General features: G+C 38.5%; 1 protein-coding gene across 1 annotated transcript in view; it reads right to left on the reverse strand.

The window, feature by feature from the left end:
* AIG1 (androgen induced 1) overlaps window positions 1–25305 on the reverse strand; it is an 82385-nt gene that overhangs the window by 54466 nt on the left and 2614 nt on the right. Inside the window, exon 2 of the mRNA XM_019613532.2 lies at window positions 19403–19504. Coding sequence (XP_019469077.2) covers window positions 19403–19504 — 102 coding nt within the window. The remainder of the gene's footprint in view (window positions 1–19402; window positions 19505–25305) is intronic.

The raw sequence follows: 25305 nt of genomic DNA on the forward strand, positions 1-25305 counted from the left end.
TTTTCTAGGCCACAGTACCTCATGGATCAACTGACTTCAGGCTGGAAAAGCCACAGTGGTTGCTGACTGACTTCCCATGGTGCACAGGTTAAAGATTTTAGCTGCAACTAAAGAAAGCTATTCTTTCTAAATACGTTTGCATCACTGAGTATGATCAATTTTACTTACTGGCCATCATGCAGGTGGAAGGCTCACCCACTTCCCAACCCATCCTTATAGAACTAGACTCTCATACTAGCTCCTGAAAAGCCCACAGGTAGTAAAGTTAACATCCTAGCACAGCTCCCGTTCCAGCAACATTTCAGATTTCAGACTGCTTTACGAGCTCCAGGCAGCCCTGCTTGCGCAGGGGTGGGACAAGGTGACCTCCAGAGACCCCTTCTGACCTCAGTCAGTCTGTGTTACTGCTGTGCACTGAACTTTCTGGATGGACCATTGTTTTCATAATGTGGTTACTCCTCATTTCCAACCAGCCATGTAGGAGAAATATAAGTTCAGCCACAGAATACAATAGGAAAATGCAGTTCAGTTTTTAACTAGCTCAGAATGAATTATTTTGTGACATCCAGATTTAAAATGTTTGAAATACATATAAAAATAAAACATACTGATACAGAATAAGTAAATTTAAAAAAATCAGAACATTATTTTTTTAGTTTCCATTAAATACAATCTACAGAGGCAAATAATAACTATGCAGGTTACTGTATGTCCATGCAATAGTGATGCTTTTGGATCTGTCAGATGGGAAACCCTGAAAAGCCAGGTGCTAGGGCAAGTCTATCTGTGTGGTATTTATGGTATTAAAATGTATCTTTGCTAAGCTCAATCATTACATTAAAAAGAGAGACAGAGAGAGAGGGAGACAGAGATTTCTATGTCTTCTGACATATTTGGGGCCATGTAGGAAAAAGAGGAATAATTAGTGCAAACTTCCAGGAAGGTAAACAGATGTAAGATCTGCTGCCCTTGTTGGGGAAAACCTTTTTTCAGTGCAAGAAAAAAAAGAGATTGGGAAAGACTTAAAATGAATCCAGGGCCGGGGAGCCAGAGCTTTAAATTCAGCAGCACTAACAAGTTCACATCTGTCTCTAATAGCATCAGGAATAGTTGAAGTGTTACACCTAGTCAGCTAGGTCAACTATGTGCAAATTACTTATTGTATACAACATATTTTCCCCGTCAGGCTAAAAAAAGCAGCTCTGTGCTCCATGAAAGGCAGATGGTGATTGTCTCATGTTGTGTGTGTACCGATGTGCTAAGGATTATCAGAATGAACCTCAAGGGGATGGTGGACCCATGGATCTGCTCACAGCTCAGGTGCCTCCCGTTGGAGGTGTTGGAGCAGGGAACCAGATCCACCAGTGTCAGTATGAGACTGCCGATCTCCTGTAAGGCTCGTATGGGTCTTAGCCTGATCAGCTTATCCAAAAGAAGGTACTCACAGAAGGAACTCTTCCTGCATGGAAAACAGCAATACAAAACAAAAAATAAAGGGGCTCTTCAGCGCAGTAGTGGAAAGCACAACAAGCTGAAGTCAGACCAGTTAAAAATTTGGAAAAGAATTCGCAGTGACAATGAGTAATGACAGGAGCAAGCTGCTAAGAAAAACAGAAGATTGTTTATCTCTTCAGTTCATGACCAAATGCCTTTCTGGAAGATAAACTTCAGTGAAACACAAATTACTGGGCTCACTACAGGTGCAAGTGAAATGCTACGGCCTGTGTTAAACAGAAGGTCAGACAAAATGATATAATACTCTTTTCTGGCCTTAAATGCCATGAACGTCTGGGTTTGACGGTGTGGTATTTAGTCGGTAGGTGAGAACTCGCTCTGTTTCTGAATCTGGATGTATCCAAGCCAATGAAGAATCTGGAGCTGTGTAGCTGTGGTTAGCACGGTGCACAATCCAACCTCATCAGCTTGCTCTTGGCTTGGAGCTGGCTGATGTCTGTCCAGCTCTGAGCACAGAATAAAGTTGCATGTCTGCAAAATACCACACAGACACACCTACCCCAACCCAGAAAAGCAGCCGCCCTCATATTTTCGCAGATAAGGAGACAAAAGGCATGTCTGTGCCACATCCTGGGACGTGGCGTGGAAATCTCTGTGATGGCACTCACTGTGCCAGCTGTGTGGCCCGTGGCAGCTCTGCCACTGCCAGCAGGGCCTGGCTGAGAAACCAGCCTGTCCCCTGGGTTCCAGCGTGTGCTAACCTGGCTATGCTGCTGCAGAACTAAGACCTTTTAGTGACACGTGCTCTCCTATGTGGTGCCTGAAGACAACCAGCCAGAATAACATAGATAGGCACAAAGCCTCCTTGCTTGTTGTGCTACTCCAAGACAAAATATATATGGGATTCATCCTTTTTCTGGGGGAAAAATAGGGGCTTCAAAACATGCTCACTGGTCATGGCTGGAGCTTAGCTGCTCCAAAAGGATAACCTCCATTCCCCCTCCACCAAACTTAGCACCTGCTCTGTGACCTCTTTTTCTCAGCATGAACCAAACCAAAGTAGTTCTGATTGCAAAAGGAGTGATGCTGTCACATTCATTCTGTGCTCAGCATCTGAAGAGTAAAACGAGGAACGACGTGATAAGACTGTTTTCCAAAAGGGCTTATGGTGTTGGACTGAATTCATGATGTGAAGAAGAATTCAAATAAAACTACAGAACAAATGTGAAAATCAGACATTTACTTCCATTTGGACCATCTAGCCCCAAATGGTAAGCACTGGGAAGAGACATGGGACAATGGATTAAACACTTGTACTTATTTTGAAAACATCTTCAGATTTGTAAGAAGTACCAGAAGTTTACTGTACGTGGAACTATATTAAAAAATAGAAAGACAAAGGTAGAGAACAATAAATATAAGCTAATCTTTTAAGCAAAATTCCTTTGTATGAGACTATACTTACTGTGAGACATAGCCTCTTCCAGGGATGAGAAACTCTTCATCACGTAACTTTTAAATCATTTGGCTGCAGATTTAAAGAAATAATGCAGCTCTTCCAAGGACTAATAAGCAGCGACTCTATTCAATCTGTAGTAGCCATGATTCTATTAGAAGTACTGATGTTGTAATAAATGTGAAAGATGAAGCTGAAAAAAAATCACTAATACTTAGTACATAGCACTGAAGGTTAAGCCTTTATTTCAGTGGTAGTGAAGTAGGTGACATCCTACGCTACAGCACTGTCAAGTATTTCATGACATCTGAATTTTTTTCTTAAGGCATCAGGTCTTCAATTTACATTATTAGCTGTTAATCTCAAGTTTTATTCAATAAAAAAGGTTTTCCAATACTTCATGACGTGAAGAGAGACCTTAAGAATTAAACAACCAAGGCAAAGTTTCAAAACTTGCATATTTCTCAGCCTCTGCTCTTTCAAATCCTGATCATTCATATGTTAATGCTTGCAGGCTCACCTTCCAAACCACTGACACCTGGTAAAGAGCCCAAAAATACTGGCACCATCACAAGATGCTCAGGGTTGATCCACATATTTCACACTGAGACTACGTAAAGAAATACTCAATGAGAAGGACTGGTGCACGAGCAGTGCTAGCACATACGACTTACTCCACAGGATAGCTCCTGAAAGCATCCTGTGTAGTTATGTGGGTGGACAGTTCCTTGAAAGAATAATACTCAGCTGAATGAGCAGAACGTTTGGGAAAGTGGCACTGGGGGTGAAAGGAGTTAAGCAGTGTTTCAGCTACTGCACAAAAACTATAAAACATAGTAAATATTTTAAAAATATACGTTAATCACAAAACAGAAATATCTAGGATGACAACCTCAAAAAGTTAAGGTTTTCTATAACCATAGGACCTTAAAAGTTGAAAACTCTCCTTCCTCTATCTTTGGTGTGCACCAGTATGATCCTCAAGAAAACACCACTTCTGTTGCTGTGCTAGGAACAAAAACAGGATGGATAACAGACATTGGAAACTCTCCATTTGCCTTTACCACGAGGGTATTTTTTTCCCATGGATCGTAAGCAGGGCAGTCGGGCATTCCCTTGAGGCAAACAGAGATGTTTTCAGAACATCATGCAACAGGAATACTCCCTGACAACATGTCTATAATAATATGTTCTAAGCACAATTTTCTGTGCAGTATCTCAGGCATATTTTTATGCCCATTCATTTGCCTTGAACCCGCGTAGAGACCAATACAACTACACAACAACCTTTTAAAAGCAGGGTGTCTCATTTAGTCACACAGATGCTCTAAACTAGTCAACAAGTTCATAAAATTTTCTGGAAAAGGATCTGTGTATCATCATTATCCAGTTTCTCAATCAGCAAGGTGGAAAAGGTTATGATGAAAGAAATGTACTTAGTCACAAAGTATCTGGTGAGAGGAAGGATTCCAACCCACTCCCTGTCCCAACATCTGGTTTCCTTACACAGTCTCTGTGGCCAGACTTTGATAAAGAAAAGTGAGACAGTGCCAAATGCCATCCAAGGCTTCACTGTGGACAGACTTGATCAAAAAAAGGAAGACTGTAAGTTTGTCCATTGAGGCCTGAACCAGCATACAGCTAATGTAAGTACCATTCCAGGTGGCATTTCCTCAAGCAGGAACAACAGGTCAGCATCAATCCCATGCTTGAGGGCTATGCTGGATATCCTGGCTCGGTTCTCTCTGTAGTAAACAGAAGCTCACCAGCTCCTTTCCTGCGCATCTGGTAGGAAGCGGGAGCACTGGTGGTGCATCAGGCAGTGCCATGTGCACACAGAGAGGCATGCAGTACTGTCTGAACAGGCTGCACAGGGAGGTGGTCACAGTCCTGAGGGTTTTCAGGAAACATGTGGAGGTAGCACTGAGGGACATGGTTAGTGGGCATGGTGGGGAGGGTGGGTGATTGGACGAGATGATCTTAGTGGTCTTTTCCAACCTTGATGGTTCTATAGTGCTATGGTTCTATAGGTTTTGTAGATGCCTTGCTATGACCATAGCAAGAGGAAGATTTTTGACTCTCACATGCTATCACAACAGCTGCTTTCTCTTTGCACTTCAGCTGAGGTAGTACTGCTCACTGAGAAAATATCATTTCTCTGTGCTGCTGATGGTCCTTTGGTCCTTTCCTTTTCACATCTGGAGACTGTTAACTGTTTCCCATGTGGTCTGAGTTTTAGCAGCAAAAACTCGCCAACAAATTCTAGTAAAATTGATTTATTTTTATTAACTGGACACTGGAAACCAAAATAATGCTGTATGAGGGACTTTATTTTCCCTTCCTCTTCAAATTGACATTTCACCTTGACCTGTCCTATGAAATAAATAATAAGGGAACCTCATGTTTTACTGATTGGAAGTTCAGAATGGAAAAGGTCAAAAGCTGAAAATAATTTAAGCATGACATCTCTTCTGTTTAGGCAAGCTTAAGTATATATGAGCAGCAGAAGTTCCAGCTAAAACTCAAACTCCATTCTGTGAGGCTGTGACTACCCTGTGGTTACCGACAGCTTGCAGCAACTCCTGGTTTTTGCAAAGTCATAATTTGCTGCCACAGGAAGAATAATAGTAGCAGAAAGCACATTGCTTCAAAACTTCAAGGAGTGAAATACTATATGAGCAAAAAAGATACATATTTTGTATCTGCATGCTTGTTTTCTCAGTTTAGTTTTTGAAGCCATTGCTGCTAATGTACCAGTTATTCTATATTTTTAATTGCTTACTTTTTAATTACAGGTCCACTTGCCTGTGAATCAAAGGCACTTGCTATATGTCAGGCCATGTCTGCACCAGAAAGCTCAGCTACAGAAGACCTAATGGGCCCTGGGCTGCAGCTTGAGGCTTTCTGCAGCTGCTGCTGCCATGGCCAGAAGTGTGCTCCAGCTGTAATGGTGCTGGGAGGGGTACCTTATTTTGGGATTTATGTCATGGAGAAAGGTGAAGGACACAGAAAGGCTGTGCTTGGTTGGCTTATATCTAATTTATAAATGGGTGTATGTAGGCTGCAGAACGCACAAGCTGTAATGTGGTGCAGCAAACCTAACCAACAGCTCCTGCCTCAAGCAAGCACTGGCTTCTAGGGAAGGGGTTTATCGCTCTGCACTCATCACCAGATACTCAGGAAAATGAAACAGAATGGGTTTTATTTCTACTACAAATCATGCAGAGCACCAAAAATCTTTGTTGCAGCCAGGAGAAAAGCAAAAGTTTTCCTGTGATAGCTGAAAAAGCAATGCCTTTTTTTTAACTTTTTTTTTTTTTTACCAATTGCTTTGAAATTATGGAAGAGAATGTAATTTTTAAAGTCTTGTATATCATTCTCACTTAGGAAATGGAGGAAAAAAAATCAGAAAATCGTAAGATCATGGGAAAAGTCCTGCGGTGTAAGAAATTATCTTTGAACATTTTGAAAACTGCAACAGAGCCTAGCAGCCCATAGGCCAATGGAAGCCCACTGAAGCAAAGCTCAGGCAGGGAGGGGGTGCCTGCCAATTCCTACTGACTGGTAACGAGGACAGCTGACGATACTGACCTCTGAAAGAATAAGAGAGGTGGAAATTGTGGACTAACTTCTTCAGAAACACCACCCCTTCTGAGGGAGCAGTAGGTGTACGTGCATGGATAGATATAGGCTAATGCCTATAAATAACCCCAAGCTGGCAGCACTACGGCAGTAACAGAAGCCAGACTGTGGTAACAGCCGGCTTCACTGCAGAAATTTCCATCTTAATGCCATCTTCCTTCTTGCCTTGGGAGACGCACTGAAAACAGGTCTGGATAGTATATTAAAACTCTATCATGCTTTCAACAAGGTTTCACAAGGTTACACTTGTAATTTTTCAACATCATTTTAGAAAACTACATTACATCTTTTTGGTTCAATCTCTATGCAATAACCTATAATATCCCCAAATTTCATTGTTTATAGGAAAATGCCATGGGAAGAGCCCTTTAAACACAGTTTATATATTTAATCCAGTAAGTTTTCTTTACGACAGCAATAAAGAACCTTATACAAAAGAGTTTAGACATATTAGTAAGATTAAAGAAGTAGATATCCTTCATTCCTTTAGCTGTTATTCTAAGCTGATATACGTGATATGTTCCTTCAGAATTAATGTCACACCTTCTCAATATATACAAAAAAAAAGCCTAAGTAAACTGTCTGCTATACTCTTCTAAACTTTAATCCATTTGTTTGCAAAGTGATCAAAGATATCTGAAAGATTAATTATTATTTTCTTTTCTTAGCAAAGTTTAGAATATGGTTGGCAGTTCTGCTGCAGTAATGCTAAAGGGACTGGTTTCTACAAATATAATGAAAACACTAGATTATCACATGCATCACATTGCACTGCATGCAGAGTGACAGAAACAAAAGGAAGAAGAAGAGAAAGGCATGAAGCCCTACCACTTTTCTGTCCTCCTGACAGTGCAGGGTTGCTGGGCTCCCATTTCCTTCAAGAGTAAATGAGAATCATTTGTTGCTCTAACTTGTACTGACAGCAACAGCCTTGTCTATGTCATCTGTGAGGGGACTGAGCAGGGACTTGTTCTACTTAAGTGCTCTGTGGTAAAAATATTTCTGAATATTCCTCTTGAATGGAAAAGATTTTACATATTTCTATTTATATTTTAAAATGACAATCACGATGTCATTTGCGTGTTCAGACTCACCTTTCTTTCCTGACAGTGTATAGGTGGGATTTCCCAGGTACAAACCAATTTGATATAAGTTGCTTACAGGTTAACTGCAAAATGTTCTTCTTAACATTATAAAACTTACCAAGAGGTTGTACAGTATTATATTACATGGTAATGGTATTTCCAGAAAAAAAAAAAAATTGCACATGAATAAGGCAATGAAAATATGTAGGTAACCATGGCTACTGTTGTGAACTAAATAACATTTTTTATACAGCTGTGAATATTTGTATTATTGCCAGTTGAGCTGTAGAGTTCAGATGGAGACAGGACTAGTAAACACTGAATTCTTGCCTGAAGAAAGGTACTTCCCAAAGTAGATGCAAGCCTCTACCTCATGTCACTGCACATTTAGTGCAATTTTTGTCTAATAAACACTCCTCTTTGTTCAAAATAATCAAAATACATCTCTTTATAGCCACTTGTTATATTATACTGTCAGTGATACTCTTTTGAACAAGCTACCTTTTTTGTCTTAAGGATATTTTTATTCCTGATTCCCCTGCCACGTACCTGCAATTGCATAACGACTTTTGAAATAGCCTTGGCTCTAGTAAGAGGCTTTTGGAAGATCTTAAAGAAATTTAAGAGCAAAACTCTTCAATTTTCTTGATTTTTACTAATAGTAACATCTCTCTGGAGAGCAACAAAAAAATCAAGTCCAAACAACAGGGCAGACGAGGAGGGCCTTTTCTCCTTTGACATTTTTTTGAATTTCCAAGTTCATCCTTCTTAAATCATTCTTTTGTTTACATGTTGGAGCCTTTCTTCTCAAATCAACAGTCATCAGAGAAGGAATGGAAAACTAAGGGATTTTTCGTCTGATAAAAAGTTATGCCCAAGTAAATTATTTGGAACAAGTTGGAAGCAGTTGCTATACTAAAAAAAACCATAAACCCCAAAACAGTTTGTGAGATGAACCTATGCTTCCCGTGATACAAACAAGCAGCAAATAATAAAGCTCCTAGTGATACTTAGAGAACATCTCTCTGGTGAAAGAGCGAGTCACTTCTTCCTTTCAATAGAGCCTAAAGCCCAAGAAAGTGTTCTTTCACTCACTATGAATTTGTCTTCTCTGCCCTGTTTGGAGAGAAAGTGCCAGTCCTTAATAAAAGCACTGAAGTAACGAAATAAATCAGAGTTACTCTGCAGTTCCATCTCTAGCAAAATTCTATAACCCCAGGAAAATAACAAATTCTGTGTTTTAGCTTCCCTAGAACACAGCTCATTTCTCCCTGTCTTTACCTGTCTTACTCATTTAGACCGCAAGAAATTTGAGGAAAAAATATGTCTTATTTCTATCAACAATGCTCACCTTGATAATTGTGACGTTTCTTAAAGTGGTACAGTTGTTACTACTACACTAATAGCAGCCTCCTAGATTACCACCCTGCTATTGTACTAAACTGAGGGCACGGAGAACATCATTGTGGGGGGCACGGCAGCAGAGTACAGGGCAAGCAGCTGAGAGAGATAGGATCTGGGGATGGGAGAAGCAGTGAGGGTACAGAGCCCTGCGTACACAAGAAAACGGAACAAAGAAAATCGCTCTGTGAACAGTGATCCTGCATAGGAGTCACAGGAAACCAAACAAAGCCGAATTTCTACACGTTGGTTTAGAATAAATGACGGGTCACGTTTTTAGTGTATGCCAGGCACCTTAAACTTCTCTTTCAAGCTTTTTCTCAGTGATGTACAACACACAATTATCACCTACACGTTCTATGGCTCTCTCCAGCTGACTACTGACTATTATCATTACCTCTTTATTTTAATATTTGGTTTCCTCTATTTTGCTCACTTTCTGTTTTTTTCCTCTTAACAACTCTAAGAAAATCACTTTTCCTCTTAGCTTCTGAGACATGCATTTCTTTCTCCTTCTAATCCCCTCATATTTTTCATCTTTCATTCCTCTGCCTCAGGAGCAAAGATCAAAATGCCATCCATCTTAAGTCTCTGATCTAAGAATACACATATTCACCTTTTGAAACGATTTGCAGCCATATGTATTTTTTAACAACTTGCAGCCAATGCACATTTGTTTGTTAAGGGGAACATCAGTTAGTCTGTGTACTAGTTAAAACACATTTTAATGGATATTTCCTTTTTAGAAAATGAAATTGCTCCTTCCCACTTCTTCATTTTAAAAAGTGCCCTAAAGTACAAAGTTCAGTAGATCAACATACATATTTAATCTCCCCCAAAAATAGCTCATAACATTTATCTACATTACAAATACATTACTGTATTTGCAAAAGAAGCCACAAAAATGTGCATGGTAGTGACTCAGCAGATTGGAACTCTGCATATAGGGTTTATAGAAAGCCGATAAAGCTCAAAATAACAGAATAAAAAGCTAAAAGCCCCAAGATGCAAATAAAATTTCTTCCTGTGGGAAACAAACTTAAGGATGTGATTTGAATACTAGAGTCATTTTTGATAAGGAAGAATTTCCTTTCCAGGCAAGTTTGAACTTTCTATATCATGCACCATGTCACTCTACAGTATTTTATGAGATACCAGTAGCGCTAAATTTAGTATAAAACCTTAGCTAGTGTTACTATTTGAAGCAGAGGTCACTTCTCTTCTACAATACCAGCTTCTAACTCTTAGCTGGGTGTACTTCAGGAACATCATTCTTACCCATGAATCCCAAAGTAACCTGCACAAAGGCCATTCACGTCTTCATTGCAAGTGAATGAAACGGACGCTGAGGTATGCAAAATATCTGCAGGCCTCCAGCAGAGTGAACGGACATTCTGGGCTGGCACAGCAACTGCCCTCCTTTGGACGCTGTGACCACAATCAGCGGTGTTATAAATGCCCTACCAGCCAGCACTGTTTGTTAACTATCATTATGGAGCCCCACAAAATGCAGGCATTAGCTAATTAAGACACATCAAAACTGCTTTTGATCAAATACTACCTAATTTCTATGAGATTATGCAGTGAAATAGTGGCAGCACTAAGAATAAAACTGAAATTTAAAAATGGAGTTTAAACAGCTCTTCAAATATGCAGTGTTAATTGTTTCAAAGAGTAAGAAAACTCCGAAGAGTTAAAGGATGCCAGTTAATATTGCAACAATGATGTAAGAAGACAGGTTGGCCACTGCTAGGTCTTTTGCTACTGAAGCACCTCCACAGGCAGCGCTCCTTCTGCATGCCTTGAGCTTTTCCTGCTGAGTGAACTATGGTGTTATAGGGAGGAACTGAGTCACCTTTTTAATCCTTATGGTCTCTCTGAGAAATGACACCTATGCAAGGCAATTCTTTTTTGCCCAGACTTGGGCTTTTGTGCCGTAAGTAAATGTCCAAAGATAAAACTGATAATTATAGATATGTGTCATTAAAGGCAATGGCTTACACTTGTATCAAAAACACCCCTCATGCTACATCCAGAATTTGAATCTCTTGTATTTGGAGAGTTACTAAAAATGCAGAGTTTACTTGCCTGCATCTATGCAGGAAAATAAAAATATGGAGATGGGACGGCACAGCAGGGCAGACTCCAGGTTATATTCAACACTCATAGCCCACCAAGAAAAAAAGGAATTCCCAAGGTCATGCCAAAATCCTTGATTTCTGCAGATCAACATGCATAAAACATTACTGCTGTGGCACTGCTTCAACATATTAATCATCTGAATATGAAATGCTTTCTGCAGAAATGCTATCTCTTTCCAAATACAAATACATGTTAAAAAAAAAAAAAGCAGTTAACAAAGAAACATTACTTTTAAAAAGTAATTTCTTACAAAAACATTATCAACATATTTCCTCACATTAGCATTCCGATAGTGCTAGTGGTCTAGGGATGGAGGGAGAAGTAACATCTTCTATTTCACCAACTTCAAAGGCTGGAAAAAGCATATAAGCTATTGGGCTCAGACTCCTTTCACCAGGTCTGCTGATTCTTCTGGTATTGTGTCCATGTGAAATAACCCACTTTCCAACAATGATAAATAGGTAAAAATCTGGTCTCTGAGTTAGTGCATATGTCTTCAATTGAAGGAAATGCTGTCTGCCAAGCTTCAACCAAGTAGATCATAGGTCTGTGAAAAAAAGAATCTAAAACGATGGAATCCAGTTGCTATAGCGGCAAATTAAACAAATAAATGAGATACCATGGAATGCTGCAAAATATTTGTGGTCTGATTAAGTCATATTTGCCACATGTGTGAATACTAACAGCACAGTTCAGAAAAGTGGGTACAACATAGTAAAAAACACTTTTATCATATCAACATATTAAGAATTATCTGAGTAATTATTCTTTCTGAGTAAATGCTAATGAATATTAACAAGCATGTCCAAAGATACAAAACACGACATTTTACTGTAATCATGAGGCAAAGTATAGTCCTCTTTAATGTATAAAGATAGAAAATAAATGTATAATAAGATATTTTATATTTGAAATGATATTTGCAATCCTTTCCCATGGTTGCGATCACATCTAAGATGACTTTCCTATGGGCTGCTTTAGTGTGCACAACCTATAGCAGGCAGCTGGCATACTAAACTTTCTTCAACAAGAGCATTCCCTCCCACAAATATATATGCTTTTTTCAATGAAATGTTCTTTTTTCTCCATAAAAGATGCTATTTGAATATACTTATTATTAATCCTAATCCTATATCACTCACAGTTTGATCTTATTATTTGCCTGTGTTCCCTGGGAAAAAAAGCACAGAAAAAAAACACAGAAGTCCATTATGTTATAAAACAAGCACCTGATTTTAACTGAGAGGAAGGCACAGAGAAAGTTATAAAAATGTTTATGAAGTATTGACATTTTTTGCACCAATGTAAAGGTTGAACATTATTTTACTTTTATAATCTGTAAATCACACATCTAAGATATAGTGTAGCAGCATCAGAAAAACCATCTTAAGCACTACAAAAAAATGGTGCATGGCTCCAGCAGTGATTAGAGTGAGCAATACAAGCTGCACTAAATGTTTAAACAAAACCAGCGTTCCTAATATTGGCAAAATTATGGGAATGAAGTGAATGAGTTTCTGTCCCACACTGGTGCTGGTTGAACAAACAAACTCAGTGCTCCAGGGCCAAACCCCGGTTCTAGAAAAACACTGCTCAGTGTGTTCTCCACGGCCAGAGAAAGACAGAAAGTCTAAGACTCCCTTTGAACATCCTGTTGGGGCTTTTCATTGGTCATTTGTTTTGTGCCCATAGTAATCACTTCAGCAAACATCTGTATGAGTAACCTCATCTGAAAATCTGGTTTTAAGTTTTCATTATTATTACTATTATTAATTTTGGAGTTACCCATGGCTTTGCTGCTTGAAGCAGGAAGGTTTGAAATACAGATGGTACACCTCTTTATCACTGATGCCTCAAATATGTGATCTTCCAGTATGCCTGCAAGCCTCACTGAGCAGCTCATTTGGCTGCTCTAACATGCAGTGCAACTTGCACTTAAATGCATATAAGGAAAAATAAGGCACACTCTAAATAGGCTTGCCTTCTGTAGCAGATCTGAAGTTTTCAGGGTCAGATGGACAGAAGAGAGAATGTCCTGCATTGCCAGATAAAAATATAGACAGGGACAGAGAAACACCTCCACCAGTCTATAAATAGGTACAATCTATATGAACACAAGCCTTATACTAAAAGGTTGCACACAGTTTTATCCCTAAATATTTTAAAGGATTTGAAGCTCTTGGCATGTCACCATGCCAAATATTACTTTGTCTACTCTACAGACCTATGTCCAACAGCAACAAAAGCAAGTGCACTCCTATTGCTTTTTTTTAGGTACCAGTTTTAGCAGCATCACCTGCCTTTTTCTCCCATCTAACCAACTTTCCTTTATTTTCACTCTCCTTTGCCCCTCCTCTGACAGCCACCTTCCTTGTTTCGCTGTAGACACAACAGGCTTACAGCTGTGCTAACAGGCTGAGTTACATCACCTTACCAACAAATGAACAAAAAAACCCCCAAATTTGGCTCTCAAGTTCCTCATTTGTAATACTTCTGGAACAAGTTGCATATGTTTAACTCAAAGACATTTTATGAAAGGCTCCTCATTACTATATGCTGGGTGCTTCTGCGTGTGGAAGAGGCTCTGTGTTTGCCTTCTGCAGATTACCAGAAATAACAAATAATCAGAAACATTCAGCACCTGTCTTTGGTTGGAATGCTCTCTGCAATTTACTGTACAGCACAGCCTCCTCTGGAACCTACACAGTGTTATTAGGGATATCTTTCCATTTCACAAAAACACCGTGCCCTTACTGAATAAGGTGAAAGGCTTTTCCTATTGGTCTCAAGAAGATGACACTCATCTAATTCTTTCTTCTTATTCTCGAAGCCCCTCTCAACTTCCAGGTGCTAGCTATCACAAATTTTGACCTCCAATCAATTTTCAAGCCCTTTACATAAGTAACAGAAAATCAAAAAAATCTTGTATGCTACTGCTGTTTTTCTCCCCAAACTGAGAGAATAATTGATGCAACTGTATTCATGCTGTAGTGGTGGAGCTAACAGATAATGTGGAGAGGTACCAGATAAATCAACATAACCACAGCACAAACATGCAAAAAGTGTATGGATCCAACAATATTATTTTCACTCTTTTTTATAAGTACTCTGGGTTCCCAAGTGACCAGTATCAACTACTGTTCTTTTCATTAGACAGGTGTTTAAATCATATCCATTTAGAATTGAGCATTCTGGGGAAAAATAAGGTACAATAAAATTACAAATTTTCCATGATTTTTATCAGAAAACTTTGCGAGTTCTCTTACAAGAGAAAACTACTTCCTGGAACACTAAAGTTTTTATTCACACCTAACCTATGAAAATATTTTAGATAAATCAAGAAGAGCACTTTAGTTGGAATATCCTTCTGAGTCTTAAACTGGATTTAGAAACAAATCTAGGAAAAGGGTAAATTTCTAGATGTGTGAGACATTGTCAAGATGCAGTATATTGTGTAAAAAGAGCCCACACAGGGGATGCTGCTGTATTAGAAAAGCATCCTCAAGAAGTATAATACGCTACTTCAAATAAGTCATTTCTGAATAGAATTTTTAGGGCAACATGCTGAATGGAAGCACTCTGCTGAAAGAACAGCCACCTGATGTTTATACAGCAGAGCAAGCGTGGTGCAGCACCAGTTGTGGACCTTCCAATCTCTACATGTCAAGTTGCCGTGAATTTTAATCTTCGTGTTGCTCTTCTATTTTCATTACTCAATTATTAAGGAAAAAAGCTTTCAACCAGAAAACAGAAGCACACCAGAGAAGACCACCAGATCTAAGGCAAGGCTGCCAGGAAGAGTAGCAATTGGATATGTGGCAGGAGAAACTCTGTACCACTTTCCAGTGGGCTAAGGTTTTCAGCTGAGCAGCCAGTGAGAAAAAGAGAGAACTTGTGAACGAAGCAGGGATGTGTCAACTGGACAGGCACCTTCCTCTCCCCAACTTGTGTTGCTATTTATCTCAATTTTTGTGTACCCTCTTGAATGCATTTCCAAAAAGCAGAACAAAACAAAACAAAAAAAATCCAACAAAACAGATTACCAAACAGGAAGAGTTTGTATAGACTGCAATGGCACAAAACGAATACACTAATCAATTTTCCAGCCCTACAAAGCCAGGCTGTATTCCCCTTCCCCAGGCTCTCTGCTCTAGAGGTTTCATATGAAGACATCTCATTGTTTCTGACCTCCAAAGCCATTAAACGCCATCCTTGTGTTTTACTTTCCTTGCCACAAGCAAAAGATGATTCATGTCTTTAATAGGAATTTGGGACAGTGTCTATGAAAAACAAAGGACTCTTCGCTGAGGTACGCTAATTTGGACAAATGCAGCATGCAGATCTGCTGTGTAACTTGGCTCAAAATCAGCAGTGCTCAAACTTAAATTAATTCAGGCTACAGACCTGTTCATGTGGGCATCAGTTAGGATAGGGACAACCATTAGTTTGGTAGTCTGTATTAATATTAAAGAGAATGTAACTTTTGCAAACAGATGCTCTCCTTTCACCTTCCTAACCAATTTCAACACAAAATGGTAAAACGAACTGATAAGAATCCTGTTACAGACCAGTTTCCAACCCTGAAGGTTGGTCTTTAATAAAAAATGCCTAATACGGATAGAGATCATATTGACAGAAAAAGGGGAAGAATATTTCTCACGGAAAATACGCCTATGGAAAGAGGGATTAAGTGGATCCAAAGTGTAGAATGGTCTCAAGAACATGAACATCTTTGACGGAAAAGTTCAGTAATGTGGCAACTACAATAGTAGCCAACAAACCTGAATTCATCGATACAATAATTAATAAAAACAGAAAGTAAAGGCAAAACTTCAGAATCAGACCTAGCCTTAGACATTTGGCTGTGCTTAGAGAAGTGGTTATTTCTCCTTACAAAAACTTAACTTAGCATAAGCTAACAGATGTGGTCCTTCACATAATAAACACAGACAAATCCCCACTCTGCTAAAATTAACAGCAGCCCTGCCACTGACCCCTCTGGTAATTTCTCAAGTTGTAGAGATACCATTGGTTATGAATGAATCAACTGACTGAGATGATGAAATATATGAGTTTTATGGCACAGTACAACTCTATTAGTCATGTCTTTCACAAGTGTACAAAGCTGTATGTATGAGGTACCATCTGGTACCACAAAGAGCTACTGACTACACAGATTTTTTTGTAGACAAGAATTATACTTTTAACTAATATAATATATGTGAATATATAAATTAGAAATAGAGCTCTTGACACTATAGGCAATTTTATAGGCTGGTAACCAGTTTATGATCTTACCTTTGTGTATGCTGATGAGCCTTTCTCTGTTTCTGTGAACTGGTAATTGAATTGCATAGGTCTCAGGTTCATTTCCCTCATGTTTTCCATTTCCAGATAATAAATATTTTTTAAATTAGCAATATTTTAAATGTTCAACAAAATATTTCTCTGAAAGAGCGAAATGAGCACTAGCATAACTAGGATGGTGTTGTACTTTTTTCTCTTATAGACAAAGTTATAAAGCCGGAAAAGGGATGCAAAGGTGGGAAAAGAAAAAGAGTGAAGAGAACTAATTACTAATTACAAACAAAGCAGCATATATAGCGCTGCACAGATCACTTCTGCTTGGGTCGATGGATCAGACCAGGCCTTCAGTTCCTGATAGTCACGTTAAAAAGCTTTTTTGAAGTATGAGTACTTTAGAGTATTTTGATATATGCCCAAATAAATAATGAGAACACGATGACTACTTTTTTAGCCACAGGTTTTACAACTTATCTTTCCTCTTCCCCTTGTGGATTTTGCAGGCTGCTGTGCTAACAGTTGAGCAACCTATTACAGCGTCATCAAACATTGAAAATAAGACTTTTCAGTTCAAGTAGGAAATCTTATTGTGGAAGATCTTCTTACAAATTTTGTTGTATTTTTCCACTTTGTTGTGTCTTCTTGGCCTAGTAATTATATGCTTAGGGAAAATACCGTGGAAACCTGGACAGTGCTTATACGGGAAGCAGCATTTGAGTTCAGATCATTAGGATCTGCAGCAGAAATTGCAGGGGAAGCTCACAGAAAAAAGGAATTGTACTAGGAGTTAGTAATAAAAGGACCCAACTCTTTTTGAAAGATTTAATTCTGCCAAGGGTAATGAATCTGTTCTGTGAGTTTTGTTGTACAGGGTTAGGCTCCAGCACACTCACTCTTGCGTTCGGAAAAATTAGCACCGAGCATGCACAGCTGCTGTCAAAATTTGCAAGAAAAGATGAGAGTAAATAAAATTTAGCTGTGGACTTTGACTTTTCTAAAGCTGTATTGCCAGAGGTTCTACCCCTCTGGCAAGGGGGCCTCTATCATATACTCTAAAACCCACCACATTAAACTTTTAACTAATAAACAAGGTATTAGTATTCCTAAGGTAGTTAAAGAAGAAAAGATTTCTCCCCAGACCTTCCCTCCTTATTCCTCAAACTCTGTCATATTATGATGGGTAATGCATCAGAATTAATTATTATGAAAGCTGGTGAAGATGAAATGGTGGGTGAAATATCAAAAAGAATTAGACTGAAAGGTGGTGAAAAGCCCAACAGCCATAAGCCTTCCCTGTGACTGGGATGAAGGAACACTTGGATAAATGGAGACTGACACAGCAAACAATTCCTTTACAAAAGACCTTCAAACAGGCCTTCTATAATATTTCAAGCTGAACATATAAATGTCTAGGATGCCTGCATGCAATTTATTTCAGTACAGTCTACTATGTCCAAAGCTTTCAAACAAAAGCCCTCTTCAAATATTTCAGCAAGTATACATTTCTAACAAAGCAACAGGAATTTAAATTGACTCTTAGTTATGGCACAGCACAGAAGAGACTTCTGAATACATAGTACTGCTTGTTGTCAACTGCTTCACAATGCACTTTCATGAAAAATGTTATAGGTTAGGCACTTTCAGTATGTGGAATGTCACCTGGAAGAAATGTCATCAGAGTTGGCACTGATGTGATGTTGAAAAAAACATCAACATTATGTACGGCTTGGCATGTGTTCAGTTTGTGACCTCAAAATTCAAGGGAGGGCGGTCTCAATGAACACAATAAGTGTCACCAGACTCTTTGCTCTGCTTCACATGCACACAATACCACACTGTTCTTTTCAAAACATTATAAAATAGTACATTATCTAACAGAAGTTGATATAGTAACTCTCATACTACACCTTTAACACACAATTTAGGGAATAAATTAATATCAACACCATTGTCCCCACTCAACAAAAAAGCACTTTATCAAACTCAACAGTAGAGGACAAATCTTTATCTGCAATGGATCTGCTGAAGGATGAGATCTGTTTTCATTTACTGATGAACAACAGTGCCAAGTGGTTTGCCTTGTCTTGATACAGAAAACAAAGTAATAAAGAAATGTTTTGCACAGACAACTAGAGAAGCAAACATTATGCCTTTCAGCTCCAAATACTTAAACTGTATGAAATATGTCTTGGAAAAATGTGGTCTTATCATTCCCTTACTATTCAAGTATACAGCTGAAAGAAAGGATATCCTAATTGAAGTATCAGAGAACAATGAAGAGGTCAGATTTCTTCTCAAGAAATTGCTTCCATGGGTATAGAAGCGGTAATTTTAAATCTACTACACTTCTGCATTGCTGAATAATTCCACATTTTAAAAAATGCTCTGACACAGGTTCTGTTATACAAGTTTGATATACTTGAGAAATGAATAAGAATTTGTATTATTTTAAAAGCACTCAAGACCAAAAACACAATGAGATTTTCATAACAAGTATTTTTTACCAAAAAATATTGCATAAAAAATTAGCTGTAAAAATCATGTAATTAAGCATTTCTTTATTTCATAGCAAGATTTCACCTAAGTCAGAACTTTCATTTTGCGTGAGAGTGTTTTTGAATAAGCTTTCACATGGCAAGGATGACAGTGCTCTGGGAAAGATACCCCATGACAGAAAACAGCTCATCCCTAAAACTAGTCTGGGATGTAGGAGGTATGAGTTCAAATCTCCACACTATTTCAAGTGAATGGGGACTTAAATATGACTCAAGGAAGGAGACATTATTTTTGCTAGCTAGCAACATTTGTTAATCACTTCTGAGAAGATTAGTGCTATGTGTACAAAGAATCATGCACAGGGAAATCGATGTCTCACATTTTTATTTACACAAGGAAGTGTTTGCATCACTTTACTCACCATTCCATGATTTAGCCATGCTGGTATGAAATTATCAAGCAGTTTTGGGTAAACCAGCTCCCTGTCATAGATATAGATGCTCCAAAACATTGTCACAACAAACTAGGAAAAAGAAAAAAGAAGACATAATTTAAACAAACACTTCTAAGCAATTAGCTACATATTTGAGATAGTAAAGTGAGGCATCTAGCAAATGATCTATGGACAGATACAGATATAATTGCTCTTCAACAGAACCTTGTTTCAATCAACAGTGTGTACCTGGATCATTATTTGCATTTACTGTTCTAATTTTTCATTTTTCTATTTGACTTTCAGCCTGGAAAAAAATCTCTGTTTTTGACTTACATGCCTGTGGCCAAATTACAACTGAGTATTGTATTTTAGTAGCAGATGTGGCACATAAATAATGTTTCACTACTAACAGGACAGAAGACAAATGGAAAAACAGGCAAAATATTACTTGGAATTCATAGGACATATAAATATGAAGCATTCACCTCTAACTAGAAGACTATACATTCATTTTAGCACTTTTGTCAATCACTGAAATAGCACTATTAAAAAACATTAGCCCTTCAGACAGTTTACAATTCATAGCCTAAGATCCACAGAAGTGTTCCTGCTCATATGTCAATGAGCAAAATTTGCTTTTGCTCTTGTCAGAAACAATTCACTTCTAAACTAAGGGCAGGACAGGTGGCTCAGGTAAAGTTTGCAGTAGGCTCAACTTTTGCCAAAATGTCACTAATTTGTTGAAGATAACCTGATGTCAGAAAAACAGTATAAAACAAAATACAAAAATAATAGCGTTAGCTGACCTTAGCTGGGAAAAAAACAGTCTGTAGTCTTCTAATTAAAATACAATTTATTTTTTACCTTGAATTAGAGCTCATAGTTTTGTAGTAATAAAAGGCTTACTGTTTACAGCAGGAGAAAATCATTCCTGGGCCAGGAGCTTTTCAATGACAATTTTGAGGGTACCTCTACATTGTAGCAACAACGCCAAGTTTAAAGCTCAAGACACAAGCATGATTTTCATGAAATCAGCAGGGAAGAATTCACTTTCATCTGAACTGATGCTGCCACAATCTTACTTGGAGGGGTTAGGGTAGGAAGTGAAAGTGCAAGAAATACATGGTGAAGAGAGTGCATGAATTACAAGAATGTGTGATGGTATAAGCTGTTTCATATGCCTCTGACTGTGGGAAGTTAAAATTGAGGTCACAGTTTATCAATGGCACCTTGTTCTAGTCTCAGACAGGCATGCTTCAATTACAGTTATGTGAATGATCTGAAGCAGTGCGGTGTTCCCTCCATGTGCATACAGTACATAGCTTGTCCATCTGTTAGGATAGCAATCGATGCCTGCTCAGAATAAGCTTGGACCATTTGAATAGTGCATAGAGGCCAGGGAAAAAAAGTAGGATATGATGGGCAACCTGAAAAATACTGCAAGTGTAAAGTATCCCACAGGATGTGTCTCTTCTGGCATTGGCACAACCCAGCTCTTTACACACCTGCTGACACATGAGTGCCAAGATATGAATAGCTGAACAACAGGAAAAATGGAAGGAAAGTATCCTTTTTATAGGCTTCCTAGAAGTCATGTATTATTACAGTGGGTCTCTGAGAACCTGTAAGACCAACTGGGACACAAAACCACATAAAGATTCAGGAACATGAAGATTGAGACGGATAATGCTTTTTTTCCACAGAAGTCTTACAGCAAGGAAAACCACCCAGAACTTTGTTGAATGGCATTACACTGAATGCAACAAAGCTGGCGGGAGTGTTTTGACCTGTGATTTCTGCGTGGAGCAGAATGGAACAATTGACTTTGCCATGGAGGTAAAGATAGGAAAAGAGAGGACATGCCATCTGTTTCTTAACCAAAGTCAGCCAAGGGATGGAACAAGATCAACCTAGCTGGTTGCAACCATCTGGAGTTACAGACGGCAAAGGCTGCTTAGCAAAGCATTATCGCAAGGCAGCCATAAGGTAAAGGAAGCGCACAAAAACAAAGTGTTACAGAACCAACTTGTCCCAGACATGAGACTAACACAACGCCCTGGGGAAGATCCCTCCTGGTGTCTGAATGGTTTGTCTTACCTTTCTTTATTATTTGTTCATTTGGATAGAATGAACCATAAAAATGAACAATTTGGATTAAAAAAAGCTACAAGAATTTCCTCCTTCGCTTCCTTGGTTGCTTCTGAATTTGTTTACTTTGGTTAATAAGTAACTTTTGGTCTGGTAATTTAGACCAATGTGGTACTGGTACAATATCATATAGGCTGGGCTTTGCAAGGACTCACATTACCTTGCAGTACAAAACAATGACACAAGAAGCTGTTTCCTTACACTGCCTATGTGAGGCTCAGAACTGCATCTCTTATGCTCATAATCTCATCTACCTTGTAGCACAGTTCATTATTATTACAGCCAGATTCATGGTACTACCCTCAAATGCCAAGCTAAACAGGTTGCTCAGAGTCAGCAGACAGAATTATTATTTCAGGGAATCCAGTACTTTCATTTTCTTTTGTATCCAAGCCAAAATGGCACAAATGTCACTCTTTCACCTCCTCTTTAGACAAACTTATGGCCTGGAAGTCCAGAAAGAAAACAGGCACCAGCAATTGCTTTTGCACTTCTTTGCACAGAAACATCCTAAGACTGCCAGTTTTCTGAAGATGCTGATTCCTTGGTTAAACGATGTAAAAGCACAAGAGTCCCTCATTTGCTACTTCTCCTTTCTATGGCCATTACAGACCAAAAGGAACCTCAAACTTTCAAGCTGTCCTTGGAAGCTCACTTGTAACAGGCATCAAGAATATCACTAAATACATACACAGCAGAGGAAATCAAATGAGGCTGAAAACAAAACTCTGTTTTCCCACTAAAGGAGATACTCCTTAAGCTTTTATCTTCTGCATCTGAAGCTTCAGAGAACAGAGCGAGAAACACATGTGGCATGGCTGTGGGAGAAATTTCAAAGGATAAGCTGAGGATAAGCTGCTAATCAAAATAATGTGAATGAAAGCAAAGAGAAACTAAGAGGAAAGCCAATGAAAAGTTGCACAATTTGCTGTTTTACGTGAGCCCAACCTAGAAATGTTATGCAAAAGAAGAATGAACCCAGTGGAACTTTATTTTCCTGCAATATGTATTTTTGGTTTTGGCTAGGCTGTACAGTTAAGTTCACTCATTTCCTGGATGGCTTCATGACAAAGTAAAAAAAAAAAAACAAAAAAAACCTTTGACCTTGACAAAAATTTTTCTAAGTACACTGTTGTGTAGTTAAAGGTAAGTTTTCTGGCTCTCTCCCAAGATAGTGGTTAAGTGCAAGTATAAACATGTTGCTTGGGAGCGTGGTTGAGGGTTAAAGGCATTACATATAGAAGTGAATTGTTATTAAAAGCAGACTGCACTAAGAGCAAATCAGCATGGTACTGGCTTTATGTGGGATCTGGTGCTAGCAAAGAATCACATCAAGTGAAGTTGAACAGGGCCAATGAAGGAAATCACAAGGAGCAGGAGCTGAAAATCAGGGAACACTTTCCTTGGGGAAAAGAGTTCAGTAGTCAGATGTATTGCTTGCTCATGCCTCATCACGAGTTGTTATTTCACCACAAATGAGGGCAGAATCTGGAATAGAGAGATTTTGGCATGGTCAAGTCAATTATGGAAATAAAAGTGCTCTATAGTTTGGTCAAATAACAAGACAAGTACGGGATTGCAGCAAACGCCTGCACATCTTTACTAGATAAAAGATTTCTGATGAGTATTATTGATTTTCAATAAAAGAATGGTGATCAGCTTTCCTTTTGAATGTGCTAGTGCCTTCTTAAAATACCACAGAGAAATAAAAGATAAGGAAACACATCTGGCTTCCTCTGTTTAGCATCACAGGCTTTTAAAAATACAAAAGTATAATTTAAGAATACAAGATCATTCTTGCCAATTTAGACTCAGGCTCAAACTGGGCTACTGAAGCTACATAATATATCAGCTGTACAGTCTGTGATTTTGTAGACAGCAATCTTTTCTAATACGTAACAATATCCATTTTCTTTCTTTGTCCTATATCTAGTACACAGCCTTAAAAACCAAGAAATGCCTGTTCTATCTCTTCTTCCCCTTGTACAGTACAAATTACAATAAACATATTGACAAAACCACATATAGTTTACACAAAACACTAATTAGCCACAGAAACTTGGCAAGTCCATGATTTACGTCAAACAAACAGAAGAGTAGTGATAGTTTAAAACACTGGCATGGGCTCTGCCTTTAAAAACTGCTTTACATTTCTTCAGCAGTGTAAGCTAGCTCCAACACAAATCTCCTTTACATTGATAAAGGTGTGGTAAGTGCACTCAGTATAGACCATTATGTGGTGGTGAACTTCTAAAAAATTTTTTTCAGTGAAAGCTACCTGATCTATTAGGTATTTGAATAGCAACCTAGGCTTATAGTAACCTTAAAAACGGCTGGGAAGTGTTGCCCAGAGACTTTTCATGAAATAACACATTCCTGCAAAGAATACTGGCCTATTGATTTCTGATTTCATTCATTAAGTGTCATACTAAAATGAAGAACAATAGACAAACGGTAATCATTAGGTCCTTCAAAGAGGTTCATGTTTATTACTCCATTCTCGTAAAACAAATAGCAGGTTGGCAACTCACAATTTTATTGAAGCCCCTGGATATATACAATGCATAGCACAACACTGGAAAGATTTGATTTACTGTCAAGATTCTGCAAGATTTGCTTTGTTGCAAAGCCACCCAAGGAGACTGTTTGCCCTTGGGCTGGTTCTTTCCCTTCCTTTGGAAGGTGGGAGAAGAGGTTGGTGGTCAGACTTCCCAGGTGGTTTGCATGCAGTACTTTTTAAGGAAGTACAAAAAATGAAATGCTTTAGTTTGTTGCATGTTTTTTTCACACATCATTGTTTGACTTGGGAGTGGAAGCCCCTTTTCTCATCTAAATTTCAGAACAAGATGTCTCAAGGGCTTTAGTAAACAGGAAATAAAGAAAAAAATGAGTTGAACAGCTCTTGAAAAACTGCAGTTAGTGGACTTTAAAATGTTCCCCTAGTATTTGCATTATTCCCTAAACATGCCCTGACTAAAACACTGAGCGATAAAAACAGTTTGCATGTTAAGGTTATGATAAGTGTTTAGCAAGACCACTGCTAAACTCAGAAACTCAACAAGGATTTTATTTGTATCTGTTCAATTTTTCTTAGTGAAGATTCCCTTGTGTCACTACTGGAAACTACTGAGAAGCTCCGGAGAGAGTTAAGAGGGTGAGTCTTAAAAAAAAAACAACCTTCATTTTAACTTACATTGTTCTTTTTTGGAGTGAGGAAGCTGTTAAAAGAATATGGGAAATGAGGGAACTTTTCCTACAGACACTCTGTTTTTTATTAACTTCCTCCTAACAAGCATATCAGAATTTCATCAGATATTTTCTTACACATAAATAGCTCTTTAAAAAAACAAAAGCCAACATCATACATTTGCTACTTTAAGGCCCTGAACTCTTCCTACCCATAACCACATCAAAGGAAAGCAGTGCCAGCCTGTGGCAGATGCTGCTGTCCCACAGGCTAATGCTTGGGCATGTGGTAGCTGTGGTGTGGTGAGGGCTGTCAGAGAGGTTCAGGTTTTGGGAAAGAGCTGCCTTGGCGTGGATTAGACATGTAAGCCTGGGGCAGGTCACTGAGGCCAATGCTACCTTCTGAAGCCCTGCTGCCTGTCTTCCAGTAGCCAGAAGTAGAAGCTACAATAAAAATAACCTTTATAGGATTTCTACACCAAAATAAATAAATAAATAAATTAATTAATTAATTAATTAAAGAATATGTGGTTAATATCTGTTCACCCTCTCTG

The sequence above is a fragment of the Meleagris gallopavo genome, chromosome 2, assembly GCF_000146605.3.
Source record: "Meleagris gallopavo isolate NT-WF06-2002-E0010 breed Aviagen turkey brand Nicholas breeding stock chromosome 2, Turkey_5.1, whole genome shotgun sequence".
Taxonomy (NCBI): Eukaryota; Metazoa; Chordata; class Aves; order Galliformes; family Phasianidae; genus Meleagris; species Meleagris gallopavo.